The sequence below is a fragment of the Hypanus sabinus genome, unplaced genomic scaffold (assembly GCF_030144855.1).
Source record: "Hypanus sabinus isolate sHypSab1 unplaced genomic scaffold, sHypSab1.hap1 scaffold_100, whole genome shotgun sequence".
Lineage (NCBI taxonomy): Eukaryota > Metazoa > Chordata > Chondrichthyes > Myliobatiformes > Dasyatidae > Hypanus > Hypanus sabinus.
Window position 1 is genome coordinate 556,609 of NW_026779051.1, and position 23,238 is coordinate 579,846.

Consider the following 23,238-nt stretch of genomic DNA (forward strand, 5'->3'; position numbering starts at 1 on the left):
CTGCTACATCAGATTATCATTCCGCTCTTCCAGTTGTATCCCTTGCGATCCTTTTGTTCTCATCATGTTTGTGGAATCCTCAATAATTCTCCTTCACCTTGTCTATTAGAGGAACTTCATGCCTTCTAGCCTCCCTTATTTCTTTCTTCAGTGTTCTCCTGCACGTATTATACTGCATAAAGGCCTCATTCTATCCAACTTGCCAATCTCTGCCATGCACCACCTTTCTTCTTTTAACCGGCACTTCAGGAACACTTGCATATCACGGTTTCTACACTTGTTATCCTGACCTTTCATTCTGCCAGGCACTTGCAAGCTTGCAGTCTCCATATTTCGTTTTTGAAGGCCTCACACCTTCCAAGTACACTTTTGCCACAAAGCAGCAGCCTGTCTCAATCCACACTTGCCAGATCCATTCCGATACCAACAAAATTGCGCCTTCTTCAATTTAGAATCTCAACCCACGGGTCAGGCCTAACTTTCTGTACATTTACGTGGACATTACGGGCATCGTGCTCACTGTATGCAAAGTGTTCCCATACGCAAACTTCTGCCCCCTGCCCTGCCCCATTCCTCAATGGAAGAGTCAGTATTGCACGCTGACTGTTGGAACTTCTGCGTACTGGTGAAGGAGAAGTTCTTCGACACATATGACAAACTCTATCCCACCTGGTCCATTTACAGTATGAGATTCCTAAGTCATTATGTGGAAAGTTAAAATCACCAAGTGTTAACAACCTTAAGTTTCTTACAACAATCTGCGATCTTACAAATTTGTTCCTCGAAATCGCTAGGGCTGCTGGACTGTCTTTTATATAGCCGCTTTAATGTGGCCATACCTTTCTTATTTCTCAGTTTCACACATATTGCTTCGCTAGCTGAGTTCTACCGTCTGTTTTGACAGAGCACTGCCTGGTAACGCCACTTCTCCTTCATTAATCCTGCTTCGTCATGTCTTAAATAATTGCCCTCGAAATAGCTGTGACGGGTGTGGGGTGTTTGAGTTGAACCTCGCCCTGCAGCGGATATCCCCGTTGATAAAGGGGGTGGAGCCCGAACCTGGCTGGATCAAATTCACAGCTGGGACAGGCTGAATTAAACAGAGAAGCTGGTTGCGACAGGAGAATAAGGAGGAAAAGTAAGATCTGTATGGAAAGTCCAGACAGAAACTACTTGCGACGGCGAGGGAAGGTTCACACATTCTCTGTAATTCTGTCTGTGTTTGCTGCATTTGTCCTAGTCCCATCTCCTCCCGCTGACCGACTTGTACCAGACCGGTGAGGAGCTGTGCAACCAGAACTGCGGACTGCCTCATTAACCCCGGATCATCCGGACCTGTCTATCTGTAATCAGCGACTGACTCTCCATAACCGAATAGTCCTGGGAGCAGCAGCACCGGCTGAATTCTCGGTGCATGGTCGGCACATTTGTCATCCAGACAGCACTGAACTCCGACTGGTTTCAACATCAGAGGTAAATTCTGTCTCCGATTCTGCAACTCACTGAGAGTTTACAGCGGGGCTCGGCTTTTGTCGGGACTGGAAATCCACACAGAACTAAACTCCGACCGGTTTCAACATCAGAGGTAAATTCTGTCTCCGATTCTGCAAATCAGTGAGCTTTTACAGCGGGGCTCGGCATTTGTTGGGACTGGGAGGAGTTCTGGCAAGATCAATGAACTAATTATTGACCAAATGCATTAAAGGAAGCGACCTTGTTACCTTCAATCATACACATTTTCTAGGGCGGTTTCCACTGAGTCAGTGCAGATCAACCTTGCGCACGGTTAGTGATATCCAAAATATTCCCTGCGACAAGGCTGGGTCCTCTCTCCGATTTTTCTCTCTCTCTCTCACACACACACACACACACACACACACACAAACACACAAACTAACTACTCAGAATAACAGAGCGACTGTGAGATTTTACTGTTTGGGACGTCGCAGTGGAGAATGCCACAGAGCAACTTATTTAATTAAATTGCTAATTATGATATTAAAGCTACACATGATAGGTGTTTGAGGTAAAATTAAATGCTAGAATCTCACAAAGTCTATTAGCAATTGTAACAAGTAGTCATTCAGATTGCAGACACTGTGGAACTTTCTTTTCCCTACCATCGGGTATTTATTGCTTTATTTTCTGTAACAGAAGTAATTTAGTACAATATCAAGCCAACTTGGTGCAGTTTAAGGGGAGTGTCGAACTGTTCTGTTTAGTTTCAGCAGAGGATCCGCCCTGTGGACAGGCAGCAGCTTGCACACAGAAATATGCCACGGGTCAGTGACTCGTCACCGATCTCTCTCAAACAAGAGAAAATCAGCAGATGCTGGAAATCCCAGCAACACACACAAAATGCTGGAGGAACTCTACAGGCCAGGCAGCATCAATAGAAGCAAGTAGCGTCGACCTTCGAGACCCCAGCTAATGTACTTCACATCGCGTCATTGGTTCTATCGCTTTTACCTGTAGCAGAAAGGCTTAAACTTTCTTCACATTTTAATGACAGTGTTTTGCTGCACCGGTTTGGATTTGATTTGAGCAGAACGGCCGCTCCCTGTTCTGAAGAATGTGCGTGGACAGGCTGCTGCTTGCTCGCAGACCCTGAGCACCGAGTCTCACAGAACAACAAGCCGCTCTTTCCAAATCAGTCGATGCTCTGCCCTCTTCCCCTTTCCATTCTAGTCCTGACGAAGGGACTCGGTCCGTGACGTCGATTGTTTATACCCATCCATAGATGCTGCCTGACCTGCTGAATTCCCCCGGCACCCCATGTGTTGACATGGTTACGAGAGATCCGTACGGGGAGGTGGGCGGGGCTATTTGTAAGAAACGACACACAGTATTCTTGGGGAATTAATGTGAGAATAATTCCGCTTCTGATATTTATTGCAGAACTTTATTTTCAGTCAACCAGTTGTCTGTGCATTGGATCAGCATTCAAGGAGATATTTGTTTCTTTTTAAGCCACTGGCTGTGGTGCCTTTTGCGTTCCAACTGTTTCCTGCTGGCATGATTTACGTTTTCCACAGGTTAGGTAAAAATCATGATCAGCTCTAGAACAACGGCCACCTGTTTCAAAGCAAGGGTGCAAGCTCTGTACAGCAAACGCCTGTCCCCTTTCCATAGTTTCTGATTTCAGACAAATACATCTATTGTTCCTGTGTTGATTGTGTTCAATTTGAACTCTTCTTCTGAATGGCCAGTGGAAGAAAAAAACTGTAATTCTGTTTCAGCCCGGGATTCTTGATAAACAGTGGGTTTGATGTGTTACAGGGATGGATATGAGGGAATAAGTAATGACACTTTAGATTTGATCACCCATGATTCAATGATCTTTAGCAATCTTGAGGGTTCGTGTGGTCCATTAAGCGTATGGATATCTTGACTAGAGAAGGTCTGAGGATTTATTTAATGTTAGCCGTTGTAATGACTGTATGCGAAGGGAGGTACTATTTTATTTATGTATTTGAACTGAAATCAAACATTAATTATTTACGTCCAGCTTTGTGCGTTATTTATGTGCCCCAGCTGCGTTAAGGGGTCGAACTGTTGACTAACTTGGAGTGCTGGACAGCACGGTATCGGACCGAGAGAGTTCCCTGTTAACCCCATTGCAAGCTCCCTGGGGCTGTCGTGGCTCCGGCTCACCGCCCCGCCCCCCACCCCCCCCCACTGCCCGACACGCGCTCTCTCGCAGAGCTCGTAACGCTCGCGCTCCCAGGCTCACACTGAGACGATTTGGGAAATCTTGCGCACCCGTCATCTGCCAGACATCTGTCATCAGGTGATGTGCGAGTTATTTGGTTCCCATTGGTGCCGGAAAATGTCAATTCTTGCCTTATCTCAGTCTGAACTGTCCGTGCAGGTTAAGCACACCGGGTCAGATCCATTGTCGCTCACCCGGGAAGTCAGACTGTGGTTACCCGGAACCGCACTGAACGCCATCCGGTTACAGCATCCTATATCAGGTTATAGGCTTTATCGTTTTCCTTGCAAGAGAAAGGGTCAAAGCGAATTTGCCCATTCCCGAATGAGAGTTAGTCGGTGGATAAAGTGGATTTAATTTCAGTAGAAAGACCACTCTTTTGTGAGGAATGAGCGCGGACAGGCAGCTGCAGAAACACAGCCCCGAGTCCATCAGAACCACGACCGACGCCTCCCTAATCAATCAATCAACTGGCCCTTCCCCCTTCCTTTCGTGATTAAGTTTCCGACCCGGTACGTCGACTGTTTCTATCCACGGATGCTACCAGGACTGCTGAGTTCTTCTCGCAATTCTCGCATTGCCATGGTTACGAAAGAACAGGGAGGTACCGCGTGTGGGGCAGAGTGCAGAAAAAGATGAAATTAGGAGAAAGGAACGATGGATATTGAAATCATACCCACACTGTCAGAATATTCCTGGGAAATTAAGAAGAGATCTCCGCGGAGCCCCCAGTGGCCGGACGTCCCCACATTGGTCGAAAGCCGGAGAGACAAGATGTGGGCTCGGCTGTCCGGCCCTTTCTCTGCGACACTCCCGGCTTCTACATCAACTCCATCCATCCGACTTTGGGAAAACTTTAACAATCAAGAAGCGTAATTCCTCTCAGCGATCAGCTGACTGAATGGATTTTAGGACTTAAACGCTGCAGGACTGAGAATCTTCTGTTGTCTAATACACGATGTGCAGACCTGGCTGGCGTTTCTGGTTTGCATTGGTAAGCAGTTGTTTTTCAAAATACTGAACAACAAGATACTGCACCAGTTAAAACGATAAGAAACAGCATCAGCCTGGAAGATCCTCCCCCAAAAAACTGGGATTTTGTGACCCAACTCGAGACAAACAGCACACTGCCCACTCAACAAGTAAGATAGTTCAGCCGGGCGATTCCCATGATTGATTTTGTTTTCCTTTGGAAATCAAATTAAACATCCATTCAGGTATTTTAAAGCACAAGTGCCCCTCTCCCCACACCGAGATCTGTCGTCAAATGTGCGGTATCATACACTCGCTACCCAGCTCGCGCAGAGACGAGTTAATGGCTGAAGTACTAATCAGTAACTTCTCCTCCAAAAGCGCTCTCACAGAGTATTCACAAGCCGTGTAATTCACCTTGATGCGAAGAGAGGTCATTACTGGTTACACCCAAGCGGAGGCGGAGTAGCCAAGAGGGCGTTATCTCTGCTGATCAATATCTCCTCCCCCCACCAACTCCCCGTCAAAGCGGAACAAACCTCATAGTGAATGTCCCGATTTTTGACTTATTTTCATTTCCCTCCGAGGGAAGTGGGGGAGTTTGTGAAGCGTCTCCTGTGGCCGAAGTTTGATGTATCACTGAGAGGTAGGAGGAGACCATTCGGCCCATCAGCCTGATTTTGGCTCCACGGGGAGGGAGGTATCCCGGAAGAACAAGGAGGGAGACAGGGGGGATCTTATTGAAAGAATAAAGATGGTGTGAGAGGGGGCGGACAGGATGTTTGTCCCGGTGGGGGCAGATGGGACTCATCTGTGGAAATGTCTGAGCCCATGGTGGTGGCGAGCAGAGGGATTCGCCTCATTGGGGACAAAAACCGGCAGACTGTTGCCCTGCAAGCGGGGCCAATGGTCCAGGAAAAGTGGGGATTGGAGTGGTGTTGGAGGGGGGGCAAGGGTGGACTGGACTAGCGTCTTATTGAATGACAGGGCAAGCTAGAAGGGCCGAGTGGCCTGCTCCTGTTCCTGTTGTCTGTGTGTTTAAAGAGAAGGAATAACCAGACCTTTGTTGGCCTTCAGGATGTCAAAAAAATGTGTGTTGTAGGGACAGTTCGGATCCAGTCAACTGTGTCAACAATTTGGCTGAGAAGGAAATTGAACATTTCCAGTCTGTTAGACTACACCTGGAGCATTTCATACTGTTCTGATCGCCCGAGTCTGGGGTTTGGAGAGGGTGAGAAGAGGATTACCAGGATATTGCCTGGATTAGAGGGCATGAGCTATATTGAGAGGTTGGACAAACTTGTGTTGTTTTCTCTGGAGCAGTGCAGAAAGTGTCAGGTTACTTCAAGTAACACAGTGTGGTGAGCTTTCCATCTTATCACACTGGGGGCATTCAGTTTGCTTATAACAGCAGAATGGAAACCGTCCTTGAGCCTGGTGGTACATGCTTTAAGGGTTTAATGTGTGAGGTGAGAATGTCCCAGGTTGTGGTGATTTTTGAGTACAAGGCCTGTTTTACTGAGGCGGTGGGAAGTGTAGCCAGAGGCCGTGGAGGGGAAGTTGGTTTCTATGATATACTCAGCTGTGTCCACAGCTCTCCACTGTTCCTTGCAGTCATGGGCAGAGCAGTAGCCAGACGGAGGTGTCAGGTATTTGGACGGGATACTTTCCATGTTGCGTTAATAACATTTGGTTGAGGGAGAAGGGTATTTGCCAAATCCCCTGTTGTTCTATCTTGGTCATTTTAGAATGACCAAGTACCTACTATTAATGTAGTCTCTGTGTATTGCTGGGGGAGCATCAGTGAGCATCCTTGATTGCTTTCCCATCTGCTTCCATCTGCTTATCCCCTTCCCATCTTGTTCAATCTCTGTCCAGCCTGTATCTCACCACCTCTGTGGTATACAGCAATCATCTTGTTCAATCTCTGTCCAGCCTGTATCTCACCACCTCAGTGGTATACAGCAATCATCTTGTTCAATCTCTGTCCAACCTGTATCTCACCACCTCAGTATTCAGCAGTCATCTTGTTCAACCTCAGTCCAGCCCGTATCCCGTCACCACAATGATAAATATCAACAGTCTCTCTTCTACCGTTGTCTTCATTGTGAAGTATTTTGTCTCTCTGAGTTATTTCTGAAATCGGTGTTTGTTACCTGAAATTACCAGATGATTTATTCAATACAGCACGAGGTAGGGTAAAGACAGCCATTACAATTTTAGTTTCAATGTTAACAAATGACCGCTGTGTTAATCTTTCTCAGACGGAGACTCTCAGCGTTTAAAGTTGAGTCTGTTATTTTCTGTTTTGGTCATGTTTGGAGAGTCACGTTCTCCGTGGCCAGGAACAACCACAGGATCTGTAGGGAGTGGTGCGCATTTTCCTCTCTGTGTTCAATTCCCCTCAGGGGGAGTTAGTGGCCTCGGGAGTAGAAGCAACAGATTGATAGTGAGTTGGGGAGTATGTAGGGAGGACTGTATTAACCCTGTATTGGACTGAAGGGAAAACTAATGAATGTGGGACTTACATTCGTGCGACTTTGTTCATCACAAACATCGTGTACTCAGTCAATAGTGCATCATTTAAAGTAAAAAGAGAAAATGCTGGAAACGTTCAGCAGATCGGGCAACATCTTGGACAGTTCCAGTTCTAACACAGGGTCTTCTACAGTTTCTTTTTCCACACATCCAATCTGATGTACCGTGTTTCCAGCAGTTTGCATTCAATTTTGTGTTAAAACCATTTTATTCCTGTTAGCCTGCAGGAAATGTGATCGTTGCGTAGGACAAGATCCCATTTTCTTCAACTCCAGATATGCCGCCAGATCTGAACCCACTGTGAGGACATTTATATCTCACACGAGGCTGTAATTCTCCGTGTCCTGACACCTACTAGCCCTTCCCAATCTGCACTCGCTGACAATGACGGTGACAGATGTCCCAGACTCTGGGGCTCAGTAACAAACACAAAATTAACAACTAGATTAGACAGTAACTAATATGAAGAAAGTAGTGTTGCTTCCTGAAAGGACACACGAGCTGAGCTGTCTGATCCAACTGACCAAATCCTCCCTTGTTCACAACTTAATTGGCCAAGTGCCCATCCTGCCCGAGTCACGCAGCATCTGATACGCCCAGTATCCCACCCTCCCTCTACGATGCCAATCGCCCCACCATTCAGCCCAGACCAATACACGTAGACTTATGCCCTTCACCCACATCCACCTTCCCAGCGAGGGGACACAGAATTAACTGATCCCACAATCCCGGCTCAGGCGCAAAACTAAAATCGGGGCTACAAGACTGGAGAGCCCGAAACTTCTAGCTGTCCAGCAGAGCTCGATCCGGATCATTTCTCTTTGCAGACGGCCCTCGATTTACACAAACTCAAGATAAGCCCCTTCCTCACCGGCACCCGAACAAGAGTACTGTACCGCCGGTGACACCGCGCATGGATTTTGCAGGAGGTTCGCCGCGGCATCATCCGTGGCCAGAACGTTCGGCTGTCCGGTTCCTTCACTGTGGCACCCGAACTCCACATCAACTCCATCCATACCACCCTGGGCAAACTTTAATGGCCAACAAACATAATTCCTCTCAGTGATCAGCGTTCTGGATGATTCACTCACTTTTAGAGTAAGGGCTACCTACAGTCGACATTGTCAAAGTGTTCAGCTTCTCAGGAGACAAAGACCAAGGACGAGAGGTGTTCTGTTACCTGATGCAATCTGTGATTTCCCTGCTGGCAATTCCAGTTTACATCAATAAAACTGTCGTTTATGAAAATCCTGAACAATGAGACACTGCAGCCAGTCCATCCAAAAGCAGACTACCCTGGACAGTCCCTAGACCACTCTGATGACGCATTGATCACATTGCCATGCTCATATTCCCAGATGGACGGTGGTTTCTATTGCATTCATTGTTGAAGCGGCTCGGCGGCCGATGATCTGCAGTTTCGGGATCGCGACAAGCCCCTCGCTCCTGGGTGAAGGAGCCGGGGGTTGGATCACTGACTGCATGGCAAAGGCATAAAGTTCACATCGTTGAGTATTGAGACCAGTCCCGAGTGAGGAGGTCTGATGCTGGGCAGGGAGTCCCGTTAACACTCTCGAACTGGAGGCCTTCGCCCCGCTTCCTGGACGGAACCTGCCGGGGTCCCGGGACCTTCACACCGAAACACCTGGGATGAGCTGCCGTTCAGCCCCTTTTGTTCTGCTATTCGGTAGGGGTGGAGATGAGGCGTTGATGCTGGAAGCACACCCTTCTCTCGCCCGTTTGGACAAGGCAGTGAGATCTACATCCGTCACGTCCTTTCGTTGTGGGTGGGGTATATGCTTTTCTTGACTCCATTCCACTCTTATGGCCTGCCGAAATGCAGCCAATGTTTCTGGGTGTATTACCCATTTATGTGAGAATTTAGCCTTTTCTATTTTTCTGAGCTTCTCAGAAAGGTGTACACATCTGAGTATTGAGACCAGTCCCGAGTGAGGAGGTCCGATGCTGGGCAGTCCCAGGATCCTGTGTCCCACAGTGGGTTTGATTTCACTCCTGCTCACCGCACCCCCACCCCGGCACTGATGATATAACAGCCAATATCCGCATGCTCACTGTTCCTCGTTGGGCTGCAGCTTCCTTTCCATTCTGCGTTGGGATTGTCTGTGAAGTCGGGATTGGGAGAGGACCCTCGGCCCCGGGGGCAGTGAGCCGGGAGAAGCATTACCAGCACAGGGTGAATTAAATGCAGCACGAAGCAGGGTAACAGGAGCCATTACAACTTTATTTTCATTGTTATGAATTCAGCCGCATTACTCTTGGTAATGATTAAACTCACAGTTTACAATGAAGAGCTTTGTTATCTGCCTTTTTTTGTTTTTGGTGAGCCACGTGTTCATTGACAGCCGACGAAGGACAGTTGCATGATTTTTTTTGCTCTCTGATCACTGCCCCTCTGTGAAGAGATAAGTGAGCTCAGGAGCAGATGAAACAGATTGGCAGTGAGGTGGGGAGGGGGGAGTATGTGGTGAACTCTGACTGTATGGAATGAAGAAAAGACTAATGAACATGGGCATTGCAAAATCTGTTCAGGACGTCACAAACATCTTGAAATCAGTCAGTGTTTGTGCATTAATTAAAATAAAAAAGAGAAATTGTTGAAGATTGTGGCGGACCTCCAACCTCCTAGATAACCACGTCTGCACCAGGTGCACCAAGCTGCAACTCCTCAGAGAATGCGTTAAGAAACTGGAGCTGCAGCTCGATGTCATTTATCTCATAAGGGATGCTGAGGAAGTTCAAAGTAAAAATTATCGGAGTACCTTTAAAATGATCATCCCCTCAAAACTAATCAGTAAACTCCAAGATCTGACCGCAACACCTCCTTGTGCAGCTGGATCCTGGATTTCCTCACTTGTAGAACCCACTCAGTTCAGATCCGCAAAAACATCTCCAACACAAACTCCATCAGTACCAGAGTACTACAGGAATGCTCTACTCGCTTTACACCTGTGACTGTGCCCAGCTCAACTACTATATATGTTTGCTGATTATACCTCTGTTGTGGACTCTGTCAAAAGGGTTGATACAGCACTGACTGAACCACCTCAGATCAGATCACACTGGTAAGTCCTCACCAGAAACATCTGAGGTTTGGTGACCCAACTCAAAAAAGAGGCCACACTGCCCACTCCATCAACAACATGGTGAAGCCGGGCACATAGCAGGGACTTTCCCTAACACAACACTGGCTTCAGTGATGAATACTGTTAATTTTCCTTCTTTTTTCCCCTGAAATCTTTAAAAAAAAAAGTTCATTGAACAGCTTTTGAAAACAAGCTCTCACTCACGCGAGACGTCTCTCTGCGACACCACACTGGGATCTGGCAACAGTTTGCAGCCTCATATGCCTAATGTCACGTATGGGTTCCCCACAACTGGATCTGACGCCCGTCTGCGCCCCCACATGCCTGACGTCCCGTCTTCAGTTCCTTCATTCACACTGGCGCTGAGACAGTTGAACTTTACCCGCTAAGCTAACAATTACCTGACCAACTCATCCCACTCCATAGTCAACAGAGGAATTGCATTCTTCCCATTAGTGCGAAGAGATGTCAATCACTAGTTACACCCGATAGTAGAGGCAGACCAGCCGAGAGGGCATTACCCCCGCTGATATCGACTCCCGCTCCCGGGTGGTACTCACCGTCAAAGCGGAACAAATCCGATGTCCAGCATTTTGAATTATATCCATTTTCCTCCAAGGGAAGTTGGGGGTGATTCTGAAGTATCTCCTGTGGCCAGTGTCTGATGTATCACTGAGAATTGCTCAGCCCATCGGTTGATGATGGTTCCCCCGGGGAGGGAGTGATCCCAGCAGGAGGAGGCAAAGGGAATAAATGTGGTGTGAGAGGTTGGTTAGGATGGAGTCTGAGAGGTGATCAAGGAGTAGGATGGGGGAAGGAGCCCATTGTCAATGGGGAAGGGACATGAGGGGCTCGTCTGAGCCCAGGGTGGTGATGAGCAAAGATATTCACCACTTTGGGGGCAAACTCTGGCAGACTGTATTTTCATATTGTTAGTGACACAGAATTGTATAGTTGCTGTTCTGTGTGTTATCTGAATGTACTTGCTTGCAATCCTGCTACACACCAGCGTTTCTCTGTACCTGTACTTACTGTACTTGCTCACTTGGCAATAAATTCAACAGGACCTGAGATAACTCGGTGAGATTAGATTAGTGATGGCCATCTTTGGCACCTCGGTAGGTCAAATGTAAAGAACATAGGAATAGAAATCTTCAGCACATAACAAGCCCTTCAGCCCACATTGTTGTGCTGACCATGTAACACAAAGTATACTGCAGATGCTGTGGTCAAATCAACACGTACAAACAAGCTACAGGAACTCAGCAGGTCGAACAGCATCTGTTGAAACGTACTACTGTTTCTGTCTTGTGGGTGATATAAAAAATGCAGGACTTGTACGTTCCACCCCACCAGAAGAAGACCAATGCTATTCTACCCTTTATACGAAAAAATAATTTGTCAGTGGAGGCAGTGGAAAGTTTCAAATCTGTTGTAAAAGCACTTTTCGATCAGGATTGGTTTTCCACCTTCCCCCCAGGTTTTTTTACAAGGTGAGGGCAAGGGTGCTGGGAGAGGACCCACAAGCTGGACACAAACACGTCTTTTTTGGTTCAATAAAATAGCGTTTATTGCTCGCTACACAGAGAAACGGGAAATCGAGTAGGTCAAGGGGTACACGAACTTTGGGCTAGGAAGCTAGGGACCGCGGACCTGGAAACTGGGGACGTGGATCGTCGCGGCCATGACTGGGACCCTGGGCTTGGAGACAGGGAACTTGGATCGCCGCGGACCTTGGGCCTGGAAACTAGGGCCTTGAATCGCCCCAGCCAGAGACGTGGAAACTTGGACCTGACACACCGAGCCAGGACTCCGCTTTCAGGTCAGGTATCGAGCCGGGACTCTTCTTCGAGGGCTGGACACGGAACATCGAGCCAGGACTCCCACCTTCAAACTCACCCCTGGCAGTTGAGCTTGCCCGGACCCACCCTGGCGAAGGAAGGCGAATTTCCGGCAGTGCAATGTGGGGGTGGATAACCCTGACCTGTGGCGGCGACGGTGACTTGCTAATGCTTCATAACGCTCTCGCCCCGAACAGCTAAAACGAGGGGCTTATAAGCTGCCGGTTTGGGTCAAATGTAAATTACCCTAATGGCCAAGCTCAAGGGACACGTGAAACGGGATTAGAAGCGAATGAGGAGTCAATGGTCCGGATTATAATGCAACCAAACTAAATTTAAAGGGGAACGGATCCGGACCATGCCCTTTATTTTGATACGTGCTATGTACCTGTCTAAGAGTCTCTTAAAAGACCCTATTGTATCCGCCTCTCCAATCGTCACTGCCAGTGCTTCCCACACACCCACCACTCAATGTTAAAAAAAACTTACCCGTGACATCTTCCTTGCACTTACCTCCAAGCACATTAATACTATGCTCCCTCTTTTTATCCATTTCAACACTGGGAAAAAGCCTCTGGCTATCGATGCAACAAATCCCTCATCTTATGCATCTCTGTCAGGCCACATCTCATCCTGCGTTGCTTCAAGGAGAAAAGGCGAAGTTCACTCAAACTATTCTTATCAGACATGCTCCCCGATCCAGTCAACATCCTTGTAAATATCCTCTATACGCTCACTATAGCATCCATATTGTTTCCTGTAGAGAGGTGACCAGAAGTGAACACAGTACCTCCCAAAAGGAGTGTAATCAAGGTCATATATAGCTGTAACATTACCTCACGCTCTTGAACTCAATCCCATGGCTGATGAATGTCAACACACCATATGATTTCTTAACAACACTGTCACCGTGGGCAGCAGCTTTAGGTGTTCTATCGACACAGAACCCAAGATCTTACTGATCCTTCACTTTGCCAAGCGTCTTACCATTAATATTTACTGTCTTCAAATTTTAACTACCGAACTGACCCACTTCACGCTTCTCAGTATTGAACTCCATCTGCCACTTCTCTGCCCAGTTCTGCATCCTATCGATATTGCACTGTAATATCTGACAACCCTGCAGACGATCCACAACACTCCCAACTTTTGTGTCATCAGCAAACTTACTAACCCATCCTTCAACTTTCTCATCCAAGTCATTTGTAAAAATCACAAAGAGAATGGGTGAACACTATTTGTCACCATCATTCATGCAGAATACAAACCATCTACAATCGTCCTTTGCCTTCTGTGTGCATGCCTGTTCTGGATTCACAAAGCAATGTCTCCTTGGATTACATACTCATTATTTTCTGAATGAGCTTTCAATGGGAAACCTCAGCTAACCTCTTAATGAAAGCCATATACAGTACTTTCACTGCTCTACCTTCATCAATGTGTTTTTTACATCCTCAAAGAACTCAATCAGGTTCATAAAGCATGACCTGCCCTCGGCAAAGCTATGCTGACTATCCCTAATCAGATTATGCCTGTCCAAATGTTCATAAACCCTGAGTCTCAGGATCTTCTCCAAAACTTGTCCACAACTGAAGTAAGACTCACTGGTCTATAATTTCCTGGGTTATCTCTATTCCACGTCTTGAACAAGGGGACAAGATTTGTAACCTTCAATCCTCTGGTAATTCTCCCATCCCTATTGATGATGAAAAGATCATCACCAGAGGCTCAGTAATCTCCTCCCTTGGTTCCCATAGTAGCCTGGCGTATATCTCATCCAGTCCCGGCAACTTATCAAACCTGATGAATTTCAAGAGCCCCAGCACATCCTCTTTCTTAAAGTCTATGTACTCAAGTGTTTCAGTCCACTGTAAGTCATCCCCACAACGTCCAAGGTCCTTTTCACCTGTGAATAATGAAGCAAAGTATTCATTAATTACATCAGAATATTTTAAATGATCGGCTGATTGAGAAACATCTGTTGAGGATGCGGCAGTGAATTCTAACCAAACTAATGTGCGTTGCCTGGTACGCCACGGATTTGTTATGGCGTCCTCTCAGCTCCAGTGATGATTGTTGCAAATGTCGGTGATATGTACTCAATCCTTTCTTAGCAATCAGCAAACATACAAACTTGAAGCGATGAAACTGAAGTATACCCAAGTATAAGTCCAGCGTGTTTGAGATAATAATAACAACAGAGATGACTTCCGTCAGTCCCCAGCAGTGTACCGCACAGAATAAAGAACAAATGTATAACTGATTCCCTTTGCGTTTCTGATACAGGGGCTTCCACCTGAAATATTCACATACTGTATGTCTTGTTGAATAATTCCAGCATTTTGTTTTATATATGTCAAATATTCTTTTCCAAACTTGCTGTTTCGGATATATTGTGGGTCTACATTGTGCTTAACAAGGTGCCATGTAATTGTCTGATAATAGGTGATATGGTCAAAGAAATCGTGACCGAGTTTAGGTGATAATAATGGTCTTAAAGTCCTGCCAGAGAAAATGTGGTGGTTCAGGACAAGATGTTGTAATGGTATATGTGGCATTACATTGTTTGGGATGTCAGAGTGTCTCTGTATAGACTCAACCCGTGTATTGCCATAGGTGTCAATGCCAGGGGATGTTAAACTGTAAGGGTGAGAATCAGGTATGACTGAGAAATCTGTATAATTCAGTGACGAGAGGAGTAGATGTCCCTTTGGTCAGCAGAAATGATTCACCCCACACTGCTGTAACAGCTGTCCATTACTCTCCATAGCGCCACCAGTGGTAGGAGGACCAAAGCAGTGGGCGCTCTCTGCTCAATCTGTCTTGTCATTCCATTGACACATCACTGCCAGTCCAGGATACAAGACTGGTTCCTAAAAGCGAATTGCCTGCAATATAGCGAGAAGATACCCTGGAGAAACCTGGCCCAGTGTACAGTCCATGGAGGGAGTGGAAATGGACTTGTGAGACTGTGGGTGGATGGGCGCAGGTGGACCAAGCCATGTCAAGGCTTCAGTGGACAGGCCCAAGATGTTTGGAGGTGTTTGACTCTGTTTAAAAACAAAACAGGGTACTCCTTGCAATCCCAATTAATATCTGACCCACTTTTTGTTTGTTACAGAGCATCAGAAACTGATCACACCTGTCCTCAAAATGAGTCAAGCTCCGAGCAGTGGAGGCGATCCAGTGACGTCACCATCGGGAAAGGACACGGGCATGTTGTCGAAATATTTTAATTTATAAATACTCTGTTGAGTCTGCGTCTGGGTTTAATTCATAGCGGCAATTCACAAAACTGAGCAGAGAGATGGGAGAGAAGTTAACATCTCCGGGGGGAATCACAGACACATGTGGAAGGAGTACAGTTACCGTCTGCTCCTGCTCCTCTAGCAGATTGTGATGCCCATTAAAATAGCGGGTTACTCCAGAAGACAAGACATTCTCCAGATGCTGAAAGATTTGGGCAATGAGAAGACGCATAATATATTTGCAAAACTCAGCAGGTCAGGCAGCATCCGTGGAGAAAAATAAACATTTGAAGTTTTGGATTAGGACCGCAAGGAATAGAAAGTAATGTGGCAATACCTAGAATTTCTGTCCCCTTATTTCCAGTCCGATGAAGGGCCTTGTCCTGCAATTTTGACCGTTTATTCTCCACCATAGATGCTGCATGCCATGCTGAGTACCTCCAGCATTTTGTGAGTTTCTCCAGAGATTTTCCAAGGAAGGGCTTGACCAGGCAGGCAGACAGCAAACCAGAGCAAAGCGGTGGTGATGGGCAGGACCAGGAGAGTGATGGTGATGGTTTACTATATTCTCAGGAATAAGCAGATTACTTTCCAAACAGAGCGGTATATTCCCGGGGACATGAAAGAGCAGCTTCAACACATGGAACTATACCCTCTCCTATGCCCCTGGCACCACCACAAGCCCATTCCTCCTACCACCTCCCCACCTGCATATGCATATTTTGGACTGAGTTTGGTGATCTTTAGTTACTGCCCAATATGGCGTCAGTAATTTATTTAATTTCCCCATTGTGCTTCACAGTCCCGTGCTCAGTGATCACCGAGCTCCTGGCAAGCTGGGACGATTTCCAGCTGCTGCAGTTGACGGACTTCTACCGGGACGGGCTGGAGCAGGCGATGGAAGGAGGGGTGCACGGAGTGAGCCTGGCGTTAACGGCCGAGAATCAGTTCAGTGGAGAGGAACATCGGGTGAGTGGAAGGGGGAATGGGTTTGAATTTTCACACATCACAGGACTGATGGGTGTTGGAGCTCTGACTCATCGGATATTAAATTAGACAAAAGAACAACTGGGAAACAAATACTGTACATACAATCGCACACATGTGAATCTGAACCAGTGATAGAAAGGGGTGAAAAGACCGCGTGGACTGCTGGGTAGCTGCTCAGTGTTCAGAGTGAGTTGAGCAAGTAACAGTTGTGTGTGCTTACAGTATGAAATGGAAGTATGACGGGAGGTTTCGGTTTGGGAATAACATGCAGCATGGCGGCAGGATGTCAGTGAGAACCAGGGCATCACCTGTGGGTGCCAGAGGAGCTCGAGTGTGCCCTGTTCTGGGTGGAGATGATTGTGTTACGATCTGCAACTCCAAACTGTGTGGATCGGGGAATACTGCCATGTTGTAGTGTGTAATCAAAGAATAAACCTCCACCGGAAAAGGCAAAGGAAGGGTGTCAAGTGTCAGCCAGTAATCCGCTATCACTGGCAGATTGAGGAGATGAATCATATCACCTTTTGTGCAACTTCCACTCCGTTGTAAAAACCCTCCTGTTTTTATTTCTTCATCTGTGATCGTTATTTTATGATTTCTGTTTTACACCGTCAAATCCAGTGAGGAATTATTTATGGATTTGGAGCCACGTCAATGAAGCGGTCACAGACCAGCCAGGATCTCATTGACTGGTGGACCAGGTTCACGGTGAATGTCCATCCCTGTGCTCTGTACTCAGAGAAGGTACAGTCCATGTCCAGACAGGTTCAGCACCCGTCCGGGTGACTGCTCAGTGTGATCCCGTTACACAGCACATCATTTACTTCTCATTCTCTGTGTGAATCTGTCAGTCCCCAATATGTTCACCGTTACTCTTCACAGAAAATCTCTGATCTCGCTGATAAGGGAGAGCGGGCGGACAGTTCTAAACTCCTCCTGAGCCTGGTGATGGAGAAAGGCTCCCGTGCCCAGAGGGTGATGTGGGAAACCTTTGTGAAAATGCGGATTGGTGTCCCAAATTTGGACAAAATACTGAAGGAAATACAGATATATGGTGAGATAATATCAGACATTAATTTAAATTTGGATCGCAACACAGCTCACTTTACAATTTTACAAAAATGATTTCCTCAATTTGTTTAAATTCAATCAGGTTGTGATCCCTCCCATCGACCAAATCCCGGTCAACTTTTACAAGAGGTTCTCAGTGAGCTGAAAGGTAAGTGAATGTGCTTTGAACATTGAAGATTATAACACTGGAATAAGCCATAAGGCAAATAATATTGTGCCGAAAGAGCTAAGATGTAAATCAAACATATCAATCACTAACCTATCCCTCCTACACCATGTCCCTATGCCTCCATCCTTCTTACATCCATGTGCCAGTCCAAACGTCTCTTAAAAGCTTTTAATAATTTGCCTCTATCATCTTACAGGGCAATGTGTTCCAGGCAACCACGACTCTCTGATTATCCCTGACATCCCCATTCATTCTGCACACTCTCAACTTCAAAGTATTCCCTCTGGTATTAGACATTTCAACCGCGACAAACCAATTCTCTCTGTCTACTCTATCTATGCCTCCCATTATGTTGTCAACCTGTGTCTGAGCTTCCCTCAGCCTCTGATGATCCAGGGAAAACAAACTAATTTTATCCTGCCTCTCATGATAGCACATGCCCTCTGAACCAGGCAGTATCCTGGTAAACCACTTCTGCTCCCTCTCTAAAGCCTCACAATCCCTCCGGTAGTGGGGTGATCAGAGCGTTACGCACTGGTCCAGACAAGGCCGAAGCAGAGTTCATCAAGTTGAAACTTGACCTCTGTTTCCACCAGCGGTTGTAATTTGGGCAGGGCCTCTAAGTTGTTCCGCCATGCGGATCTGACCATGTAAATGTTGGCACTGTGACAGGGAGCACAGGGAGACACAGGGAAACGTGTTTGGTATAGGGAGAGTTTTTAAAGGACATTTGAGCAAAGGGACAGAGATCTGCCGAGTTTGAGGAAAGTGGTCAGACCGCTCTGGGGCCTGCAAATACAGATCTCTCCACCGGAGTCTGAGTGGAGAAGGGGATGATCTGGAGAAAGGAAAAAAACAAAAACAACTTATATTTCCTCACACCAAAAAGTCAAAACCTTCCCTTGTCAGCCAGTGCCCCCTCCTGAACAGCCTCACCCTTAACCAGTTTCTAAAATCCCCCGGTTCCTGCAGATTATCGTTTCTTAGAGTTGGGCGTCACTGAAGTTCCAGTCACAGAATAGTAATAATAGCATCACTTTAATTAGAAAACCGGGTAACATCCCAACTGGTCTGTTCAACCACAGAGTAGCATATGAACACACTGTGTTCACATATACACTCCCTAGTACAATCACTGCTACAGTATTACAGAGGGTGAGACTGGGGGACATATTCCTCAGCTCAGTCCACAGAAGCTGAAATTCCTGTCTGCCTGTGTTGTGTGATGGACACTGTGGGAGGGTGAGAGATGGGAATTAGGACAGGGAAACCCAGGGGTGTGGGATTGCGGCAAGAAAATTGCAAAGGACTGAAAATATCTATAAATAGTATTGCAATTAGTTATATTGTGACCATCTGGATTGGAAACTTCACTACATCCATAAGCCCGTCTTGTCTGTGAAAACGGAGCCCGGGGCAGTGCATGGGCTCAGAGATTGTGAGGCTTCATCACTGCAGACTGAGTTAGATCACCCAACTGCACATTTAACAGAGGAAAGAGCGTAGGAAAGACAAATATCACAAAACATATTAATATTGCATCAGCTCATGTTTTATCTGATTATTAGAAACTTTTAATAGAAATATAAGGAATCCTGGTCAGAACCCTGGTTCAGTCTCTCTCATTTACACAAACAAATCGCAAAGACGATAATTTAAATATGGGTCCATTGATAGAAGCTTACAAACTACTCAAGTCCCTGTCACCACTGTTAATGTTGTTCCAGTTCAGTTCCGGTCAATGAAACCCCTCAGTTTCCCTGCACCATGGATTTGGTAAATTGCTGCAAGCCTGTTCTTCACTTTTCCTTATGTTGTTTGCCGAGAGAGCAGACTCAACTGTGAAATATGGACTGTTCCAGAGAGATGTTGAATATATCTGTTAGCAACTCAGTTAGCTGGGCTGCCCAGTCTTTCAGAACCCCACCTGGTATATTATCGGGCCCTGCAGATCTGGATGGGTTGACTCTGGCCAGGGTCGTCCTCACCTCAGCTTCAGCCAGACAGAGGATCTACTGATTATTGAAGAACATAATTTCTGCCACTGTCACATTCTCTAAAGTAAGTATGTCCACAATCACTGTTTTCCTACGCTCCCCATCACAGCCGAATACATTGAATGGAGACCCCACACATACACAGGGTCAGGAGCCCACACAGGGTCCTGACACACTGTGAGATCCCACACACCTCTGTTATGGTCCTGACAGACTGTGAGATCAGATTTATTAGGGAGATGAATGTAAATGAACCCCTAGGAGGAATCTAGGGACTGCATAAATGAAAAGGAAATGCAATATAATGTAGCGAAAGTGAGTGGGAAGTTAGTTGATTGGGAAACTTTTAAAATCTAACAAAAGGCAACAAAAAATATGAAGAAAGCGAAAGAATTGAAATTATCAGCAAACACACAGAAAATGCTGGAGAAACTCAACAGACCAGACAGCATCTATGGAGAAAATACAGTCAACGTTTCGGCCTGAGAAAATCCGGTGGGACTGGAGATAAAACGCTGAGGAGTCGGTTTGAAAGGTGGAGGTCGGGGGTGGGAGGGGAGAGAGAAACGCCAGGTGGTAGGTGAAACTTTGAAGGGGAGGGATGAGCGAAGAGCTGGGAAGTTGTTTAATGAAAGAGACAGAAGGCCATGGAGAAAAGGAAAAAAAGGGTGTGGGGAGAACACCAGAGGGAGGGGTAGATGATCTCGGTGTGGCCTCTTGTACATCGGTGAGACACGACGTAGACTGGGAGACCGAGCATCTACGCTGTGTCCGCCAGAACAAGCGGGATCTCTAGAGGCCACCCATTTTATTTCCACTTCCCATTCCCATTCCAATATGTCAATCAATGGCCTCTTCTAATCTCGGGATAAGGTCACACTCAGGTTGGAGGAACAACACCTTATGTTCCGTTTGTGTAGCCTCCAACCTGATGGCATGAATATCGATTTCTCAATCTTCCAGTGAAGCTTCCGCTCCCCCTTCACCGTTCCCCATGCCCTCGTACTTCTCTCGTGTTATCTCCTTGCCACCTTCCTCTGGTGCACCCATTATCTTTCTTCCAGGGCCTTCAGTCTCTATCAAGAATCAACTTCCTAGCGCTTTGCTTCATCCCTTCCCATCCAAGTTTCACCTATTGCCTGACATTTCTCTCCTCCCCCCACCCCAGCTTTCAAATCTTCTCCTCAGCCTTTTACCTCCAGTCCCGCCGACGGATCTCGGCCCAAAACGTCAACTGTCCCATAGATGCTGCCTGGCCTGCTGAGTTCCTCCAACAGTTTGTGTGTGTTGCTTGGATTTCCAGCATCTGCAGATTTTCTCTTGTTTGTGAAACTATAGGCCAGTTAGCCTAACCGAAGTGATTGGGAAACTGTTGGAGACTATAAATTATTTTAAATTTCTGGGATTGCACATACGGATTGCTATGTTTACTCTGATTGCAAATTTAGATGGAGACGTAACGTAACGATTTTTACTCCTCATGTATGTGAAGGATGTAAGAAATAAAGTCAATTCAATTCAATTATTAATGTTCAGGTTTCAAGGTATTTAGAGCCTAATGATAAAATAAGTCAAAATCAAGATAATTTATATGAAGGCAAATCTTGCTTTACGAATTTGCTAGAGTTCATTGAATAAATACGAAGCAGAGTGTACAAAGGAGAGACAGAGGATGTCATTTACTTGGATTTCAGAAGGCGTTTGATATGTTGCCATACATGAGGCTGCTTAACAAGATAAACTCCAACGGCGTTACAGGAAAGATACTGGCATGGACAGCGGAATGGCCGACAGGCAGGGGGCAGCAAGTGGGAGTAAAAGGAATCTTTTCTGGTTGGCTGCCGGCTTTCCTCAGGGGTTAGTATTGGGTCCGCTACTTTTCAGATGGTTTGTTAATGATTTAGATCATGGAATTGATGGTTTTGTGGCAAAGGTTACAGATCATATGAAGATAGGTGGAGGGATCGGTAGTTCTGAGGGAGCAATGCGATTGCAGCAAGACTTAGACAAATTAGAAGAATGGACAAAACCTGGCAGATGGACTACATTGTTGGAAAACATATGATAATGCATTTTGGTAAAAGGAACGATACTACAGACTGTAATCTAAATGGGTTGAATGTTTAAACTTCCGAGTTTAATGTGGCATTATGCTGGCATCAATGTTGTGGGCCGAAGGGCCTATTCCTGTGCTGTTCTATGTTCTACGCAGGAACTGTGACAGTTGAAATCCTGAACCACCTGCTACCGAAGTTCCTCTGTCTCTGCTCTCTTCTACACCACCCGACCTGTAATCGGCATGGTTTTCAAACTTGTATTTCAAGTCACAGACCGGTAGCATCTCCCCTTTCTCCCCTTTCCACAGACGTTGTCTGATCTGTACTCACATCTACACTCCCGTCCTTCTACAGCTGTGCTGCAGAGGACAGGCCAACATGCTGCATATCTGTGGCGGACTGAAAGGCCCTACAACGGGTTGTCAAAACTGCCCAGTGCATCACCGGCACCCCCAGCCTACCTTCTATCAGGGACGTACATACAGAAAGGCTCCGGAAAAGGGCCAGCAGCATCAGGAGGGTTACCACCTATCCTGGTATTGGCTGTTTGCCCCTCTCCGGTGAGGGGGCAGACTACATAGCATGCACAGAAGGGCAACCAGACTCAAATTCAGTAACTTTTCCCAAGCAGTAAGACTGATCAACACCTCCAACTGTCAAAGGCGGATCGACCCGATGCAATAACGCAAGGTACCATGAATTCAATAAAACCATAATATGGGGGGAGTTACAGATGTTCTCCCAAAGAGACAGTGCCCTCCCCCGAACACAATTCCACACAATTTATAACAGCAATCATTACAGGAAATATTATAATTACGTGAGTTAATACAGTTTTAGAATAATTTCAATCACATGCTAAGATACAATTAGATGTAAAATCATTATTGGTTAGTTATAATTATTCCTGCCAAGGCCAGCCTGGATGCAGCCAAACTTGCTCATATTGGTACCTCCCCCTGACATTTCCCCCTGCTCTCGAACATGATGTCCCATATTTAGTTATGCCTTAAGATGTCCATTCAATCATACCATACCCATATTTAGTTATGCTAAGCACTTTGACCGAACATGCCTTGTGCGTCACCTGTTGCTGGGTGGAGTTCCTTTCTGACTGATCAGTAACATAAGGTACCTATAAGACTATTGTTCATAAGCTAATCATACCCCTTAATCCATTCCCCCATCTACCTATCCTTCTACCTAAGTTTACCTTTCCCTTCATCACACAGACTAAGCCTCCCCTCCATAACTGACAACCCCCACTCCACCACCACCACCTGAGTTCAGAGTGACTCCTGTACCGTATATATTTATATTTATTGTGTTTTCCATTGTGTTCTTTATCTGAGTTTCCTGTGCTACATCAGATCCAGAATAACAATTATTTCCTTCCCCTTTTCACTTGTGTATCTTCAATCTTGAATCTTTTGAGTATTTGCAACATGGACACTTTCGGAGACACCAGACTGCAGATCTGCGTCTCGAACCATTTTCTGGAGGAACTCAGTAAGCTGAGCAGCATCTGTGATGATAGGG

The 23,238-nt window shown here is 46.2% G+C and overlaps 1 protein-coding gene across 4 annotated transcripts; it reads left to right on the forward strand.

The window, feature by feature from the left end:
* The first annotated feature begins 1,138 nt into the window (after positions 1-1,138).
* LOC132386100 (uncharacterized) lies at positions 1,139-23,233 on the forward strand. Of its 4 annotated transcripts, none has more exons than XM_059958401.1 (6): positions 1,139-1,473; positions 15,289-15,381; positions 16,218-16,384; positions 17,288-17,459; positions 17,559-17,624; positions 23,135-23,233. In XM_059958401.1, exons 2-6 carry the CDS (start codon positions 15,321-15,323, stop codon positions 23,215-23,217), a joined length of 549 nt encoding a protein of 182 aa, XP_059814384.1. In that variant the 5' UTR covers positions 1,139-1,473; positions 15,289-15,320; the 3' UTR covers positions 23,218-23,233. The 4 variants fall into 4 exon arrangements, with proteins under 4 accessions (XP_059814384.1, XP_059814382.1, XP_059814385.1 ...); XM_059958399.1 differs by lacking the exon at positions 23,135-23,233 and adding an exon at positions 17,842-20,163; XM_059958402.1 differs by lacking the exon at positions 23,135-23,233 and adding an exon at positions 19,597-20,163.
* The last annotated feature ends 5 nt before the right edge of the window (positions 23,234-23,238 follow it).

What these genes read in the sequence shown, in the direction of transcription:
- LOC132386100 (XM_059958399.1), top strand. Translation starts at nt 15,321, where the DNA reads ATGAGTCAAGCTCCGAGCAGTGGAGGCGATCCAGTGACGTCACCATCG. An exon ending in ACCATCGGGAAAGGACACGG is followed by an intron (nt 15,382 to 16,217) that starts GCATGTTGTCGA and finishes TGTGCTTCACAG; the next exon opens with TCCCGTGCTCAGTGATCACC. An exon ending in GGTTCTCAGTGAGCTGAAAG is followed by an intron (nt 17,625 to 17,841) that starts GTAAGTGAATGT and finishes ATCATCTTACAG; the next exon opens with GGCAATGTGTTCCAGGCAAC.